The sequence below is a fragment of the Dunckerocampus dactyliophorus genome, chromosome 4 (genome assembly GCF_027744805.1).
Source record: "Dunckerocampus dactyliophorus isolate RoL2022-P2 chromosome 4, RoL_Ddac_1.1, whole genome shotgun sequence".
Lineage (NCBI taxonomy): Eukaryota > Metazoa > Chordata > Actinopteri > Syngnathiformes > Syngnathidae > Dunckerocampus > Dunckerocampus dactyliophorus.
This window is the reverse complement of record NC_072822.1, coordinates 18,751,499-18,757,698: the sequence shown is the minus strand read 5'-3', so window position 1 is coordinate 18,757,698 and position 6,200 is coordinate 18,751,499. Positions and strand designations below refer to the sequence as shown.

At 41.3% G+C, this 6,200-nt stretch overlaps 1 protein-coding gene across 4 annotated transcripts in view; it reads left to right on the top strand.

The window, feature by feature from the left end:
- The first annotated feature begins 409 nt into the window (after nucleotides 1–409).
- The window catches only part of LOC129179323 (probable E3 ubiquitin-protein ligase HECTD4), a 33,271-nt gene continuing 27,480 nt past the window's right edge, over nucleotides 410–6,200 (top strand). For all 4 annotated transcript variants that reach the window (XM_054772432.1, XM_054772431.1, XM_054772433.1 and 1 more), the window contains exons 1-4: nucleotides 410–1,091; nucleotides 3,754–4,307; nucleotides 5,678–5,767; nucleotides 5,879–6,006. In XM_054772432.1, coding sequence (XP_054628407.1) covers nucleotides 945–1,091; nucleotides 3,754–4,307; nucleotides 5,678–5,767; nucleotides 5,879–6,006 — 919 coding nt within the window. In that variant the 5' untranslated portion in view covers nucleotides 410–944. The remainder of the gene's footprint in view (nucleotides 1,092–3,753; nucleotides 4,308–5,677; nucleotides 5,768–5,878; nucleotides 6,007–6,200) is intronic.

The window sequence follows — 6,200 nt, the reverse complement described above, 5'->3', positions numbered from 1 at the left end:
ATATCTGTGTTTTTTCTGATATTCAAAAAGATTTTTATATTGTATCCAGTATATTGTTCACAAACTCATTTCTATGTAATAAAAGGGAATTATTTGGTTAATATTGATACATTGTCTTACATTGTTGTATTAAGTATTGCTAAATTGTTCGCAAATAAGTGAGATGGTACAATATTTTGTGCCTTAAACAAAATAAAGGCAAAAAAATCGGATCTATAACAAAATGTGTAATATAGCCCACCCCTATGGCAATACAAACTATCTACTTTGTTAAGTTGTACAATGAATATAATATTTTACAAGAATTATGTAAAAGGTATATAAAGGCTGTATCGATAAATAACAACATGGACTTACAACACTTGACAGGTCTTCTTGTGGCCCGCGGTGCATGCTGGGAGGAGCTCATTGGTCTTGGAAACATGGCGTCGCACTGACAGCTGGGACTCTCATTATCGTCTCCAGCCACTAACACGGCGGCTGGGGCCCTTTACGGAGTTCCTTGCGGTCATCTCCTTTCCCTCAATTACCGACGACAGTCGCGGCGTCCGCCCCGAAACGACTGGCGTTTTAAGGGCATGGCGCAATAACGGATTTAGTGCAAGTGTCACGCCCACTCTGCTCGGTAACGGTAACGACGCCGCACAGTTAGCTAGCTCCGTTTCCAGCTAGCGGAGGCAGACAGCTAGCAGCAACCACAGTTAGCACGACCAGGAAGGAGCCGACATGCGATGTGAAGAAGACCTGTCACCACTCTCTGTTCGCTGTCGGTGCTATTGGACATTAGTGTGTAGCCTTTAAGGGGTCTTCTGTCAAACCAGAGGGGCTTGTCAACAGTATAAGTGTTATTTTACAATAGCCGTATAGCCAGGGCGTTTTCTGTCATTCTGTGACTGAATTTTTAATGTTCGACCCCTTTGGCATCACTGTCGGAGGAGAGAGCGATGGGCTCCGGGGCGGCGGACTCGTCCCAGTGGCTTTCGGTGAAGGAGGAAACCATTTTCCTCCACGACGGACTCATTCGAGTCACAGATCTGGCCGAATTGCCCAGTGAAATTGGAGTGTCGGAGCAGGGTGACACCGAGCAGGAGGTGAGTGATAGCGCACACCCATAATTGCCTGTCTTTGTTAATGTTTTGGAAATGAAAATGGGCTCGTGACAGTGGTGCCTTTTCGTTGTATTTTTGATGTAAAAACATGTTTGAACTGTCTGCGGCAACACACCCTCAGTGATAACGATAGCGCTAACGTTTGCAACTTTCCCTGCCCTGCTTGTTATCGACCCTCTGTCAAGGAGGCCGTCATAGTGCTTGTGTTTCCTGTAGTGTCTTTCAAAATAAAGGCGTGTGAAAGTCACAAATGTCACAATGTTTACAATGTAATCACCTCAAAGTTTGGTACATATTCACCTTTTTACCGCGCCCTTGAAGCAATTCTAATTTGCCAGTCGCAATATAAAATTATTATATCCAGGTTTCTTTGTAAATAAAACTAATAGCTACTTTAGTGTTACAGTGGTCATTTTAAAGGAATTAAATTACTTTGTTTCTAAATACTCTATAAACACAGGAAATGTCATTATTTTTAAAGTACCATTTTATATTTTGTTATAGGGCTTTACAGTGACAAACTGTCTAAAACCCCATTATTTATACTCAGTTGCTCTAATATGTCATAAAGCTGACATTAAGATCCATAGTGTTTAGGATTCTACATATTGAGTATACAAATATCACAGTAATCTATAATGATGAGCTAGTGTTATCAGACTAATGTGTGCTTTGTAGTTGGGTCTATACATGCAAAACAGTGACTGACAGCAATAATATAGAACAAAAAGGGTGCTGAGAGAGTACAGACTATACTAGAGCTAACAGCACTCTCATTCTGTTGCGTGTCAAAAAAACCAAAACGGGTTATAAACAAATTTTACATTTGCCTTGAAGTGGATCTGCCCCAAAATGAGTGTGGTAGTTTTTGCATAATCTATCATAAAGACTAAATACTAAATAATATGCAACAATGATATATCTTGCAGCGATAATCATATACAATTATGTTAAGATTTTTTTGTTGTTGAAGTTTTTGTTGCTTAATTTACTGGTATATATGTTTATGTTTCTTATGTTCTTATTCTTTCTTGTGTTTTCTTTCTTTTCTTGGGAGAATGAACAGAATAAGATTTTCATTGCATGGTATAACTGCTGTTTTACCATGCACATGACAATAAAACTCTCTTGAATCTTGAAGATCATCTTACACATTAAGCACGTACATCATTTGTCGTTTACTCTATTTCCAAATGGGCGGCCCTCTAGTCTTCTAGTTAAATAGTTTGTTTCTTGAAACGTGACCTGCTAGCACATTAGCACACATTTAGCACATTTATGCGGATTGACAGACAAACAACGGGCCCAAAAACATATCTGGGAATGTTCATAAACCATTTACATTAACAATAAAGGTACATGCGGCCGCACGGTGGAGGAGTGGTTAGCATGTTGGCCACACAGTCATGAGATCGGGAAGACCTGGGTTCGAATCTCCATCTCTGTGTGTCGCTTGCGTGTTAGGTTAATTGTCCATAGGTATGAATGGTTGTTTGTCTATATGTGCCCTGCGACCACTTCAGGGTGTACCCTGCCTCTTGCCCATAAGTCAGCTGGGATAGGCTCCAGCATACCCCTGCAACCCTAGTGAGGATAAGCATCATGGATGGATGCACTTGTCTGGAGTTATGGGTCTCAAATTATGACAAATTATTCATGGATACATTATTTGTTTTGTCACTTTGACAAATATGCAACATTTCTGAAATAATAAATTGGGTTGATTCCACATTTCCTGATCATGTCCTGATCAACACCAGACATGCAGCACACAATCTGTTCTTGTTTTGAGAAGCAGAGAGGATGTTGTGGGTGTGATGATAAATGCAGCTGGACTTTTGATTTGGTGAAAAGGTGTTGGATGGTGGGCTGACGTAGAAAATATGATATGGCAGGTCAAATGGACGTCTATATTTGGTATTGCGTCGGGGTATGTATAATAATTGTGCCACTTTTAACAGGCTGGTTATATAATCTTGTTCTTAATGTGTATATTAGAATGAAGCCAGCGATATTCTACAGTTGGGCCCGGCAGCGTACGGGATGCGAGGATCCATAATGGAAAGTTCTGTTCTTAAAAATGTCGGGCTTTGCAGCTGACACAGTGCTGTTCCTGGTGTCAGACAGTTTCTTGATTGGATTATTTTCTGTTTTCTTAGTGTTATTATCCGTTCTCCTCCATTTCTGACCTTGTCTGTGCTCAGCTGGAGACTGACTGGCTCATTCATTACTGTTTTCATTGGTGTTGTGATGCTGACTGTTTTCCATCTCCCTGCGTCAGTGTTTTATAGAACAAGGCACAGAAGGCCCAGCCTCCAGTTAAAGGGTATTACTGTAACATTAGTAGAGATAGCCAAATGTAATCAATACAAATTGTGCCTGCTAAATGGTATGATAGATTTTTTCCTAGTCCTTCAGTCATATCCATCGCATTGTAATCAATATCTGAAATGCTGCTTAAGTGCACATGAAGCACATTGTTTCACTTTGCAGTGTCTGCTCATTATTTCCTAGACCAAAGAGCTATAGACAGAGGCATGCTCACCCGTTGTTTTCCAAATCTCACATATTTCTCTCATGTCAGTTAATTTTTTTGCATATAAGAATTGAAAAATGTTATTCCTGTTTTCTTCCTTAATTACAGATTCTGACGTTTGAGACGAAGAACCCAGTTGAGTTGGCAGAGCGTCTACGTGCAGTCTGTGGTAACCAGAGTAACGCTTACGCCCGGCTGCTGGAATACCGACTCAATGCTCTGCGTGGCCTGTGGGGGGCGCAGCGGCAGCTGGCCCTGGAGGAGCAACAGGAGCGAGAAGGTACTGGGGGTGCTGATGAGGAGACCTTGGCCTTGCTCAAAAGACAGGGTCTGCTCCAGCAGCCCGAGCAGGCGCCCTTTACCTCCCGTGTCGGCCTGCTGCTGGTCTTCCCCCTTCTACAGTCACAGACCCGTAGTGACCCGGCACTCTGTGGGGTCACGGCAGAGGTGCTGCTGGCGTGTCTCAGAGACTGCCAACCGCTCAGCCTCAGCAAGGAGCCCGCAGACTGCCTAAATGGCCTGGAGGGGCTGCTTTGCTCCTGGCTGGAAGATGGTGCTCAGGAGTCCGTCCAAATGCAAAGACCGGCTCAAATGCAGATTCTCCGTTCACCCAGACAGAGGGAAAACGCTGCTGCTGCACTGGTTGCACTTGCCTGTGCCAGGTATGACCAGAGAGATACAAACTGAAAATACTATTTGTTTTTTTGGCGTCCCCATTTTACACAGGTTTATCACTCTGTAGTCAGTAATAGCCAGTAGTCGGACGGTCTGTGTTTCCCCTACTATTATATTATGATTTCTGGTATGAAAGGTAGCAATGATCAAATGTGCGTGCATGCATGCTTGTGTTTTTGTCAGTGTTCGTCAGCCTTGAGAGTGTGAGCTGTAAACGCATCCTTTTCGAAAAAGGTGGTTTATATTGATGTCTTTTGTCGTGTTTGTCACACTTTCCCCGACGCTAGAACATTATGTGTTGTCAGTCAGACCTCTGCTTCTGTTTCTGCTGGTGACAACTGATCTTGACTTGTCAAAACCAGGACCCTCTACTCTTTGTTCAGCCTTTATTGGAACATTTGTTGTCATGAACCATCCAGCCCTGTTTGTAAGTTCACTGTTTGGAGGGTTAAGTAACAACATACAGTAGAGAGCGTAGTTGTGACACATAGTGACATAATTGTTGACTTTGCATAACTGGCCATGACACATTTGCAAAAAGTTAGTAAAAAAAACATGAAAAGAAATACAAATGTTTAGAAATACAAATGAACTTTCATCTGTTGCTTCTTTTTGTCGTTTTTTTTATTTCACAAGTGACTAACTGAGCCACCTGTGAGTGCTTTTAAATGGGGGAGGAGCCCACAGCAGCACTCACTGCTTGTTGAGAAGAGCGATACGTGCTTTCATATCAGAGTTGCCTAAAGACTCTTCACTAGATTTGTCGTGAGTCGTTTAAAAAAAAAATGTATGGAGTATATAAAGGGGTCTGATTACTCTGTAAATAAAGCAACAAAGTCGCTAAGTTGGCTACACCGTTCCCTCCTGCTCCTTCCTCTTATTTTCTGGCAGGCCAGATGCGTTAATACGTTATAATGTATTTATGAGAGAGGGTGAACAGGTAGTGGCAAATGTATTTATGATCATGCACCACAAATAAATTAATGTATACTGTATATTGTAATACTCAATTGCTTTCATGTTATTATCTGTAAATTAATTATCTTTGAATATGCATTGCTACAATGTCTTTTTCATTAAATGGTTCAGTCTTGGATGTACTTGTTAAAATAAAATTAGTTGTTCATTACACTCTGCAGCATTTCATGTTAAGAAATGTAGGTGTTTCATTGTAATGGAAAGGTCCCCCTTAATTAAATTAAATAAACAATGAGTTAAGTATTTAATTGTCACATTACAAACCAGCTGCTCCAGCAATTCAAACGAGACATAATTCTACAAATAAAACAAACTTGACAATGTGCCTTTATCTAATGCTATCTAATGCTTTATAATCATCAGTCAATCTATTTTGCAGAGGATCTCTGAAGACTTTTATCCACACAGTGCACCTGCTGCAGAAACAATCTGATCTGGGACAACTCCCAGTGTCAGATGTCCTGTACAGGTGAGGCCTCAACTTTGGTTCACCTGATAATTGACTGTATTAGAGGCTTATGCTGCCATTGAAGTACTTTACATCTCTCCTGCGAAGTTCTTTACATCTCTCCTGCTTCAGGCTTTTACTCTTGGAAGGAGGCCCAGGCTCTTCATCATGCCTGCTCGGGGGTAAACACAGTGTGTCCTGGGGTTTTGAGGACATGCTACCCACACCTGATAACTCACCAGGAGGAGCTGAGAATAAAGGTGAAAGTGCAATTAAATCATCATGATGACAGTCTGTTGTTTCTTCCCAAATTTATTTTTAGCTTGCCGTTTTAACCTAATGCACAACATATGAACATGAGGTCAATGCATTCAGTATTATAATGAAACTAAAGGTACAAGATGTTTTTCAAGAGCTTTACAGTGAAAAACAAAGATAGTGATGACTCACTCTA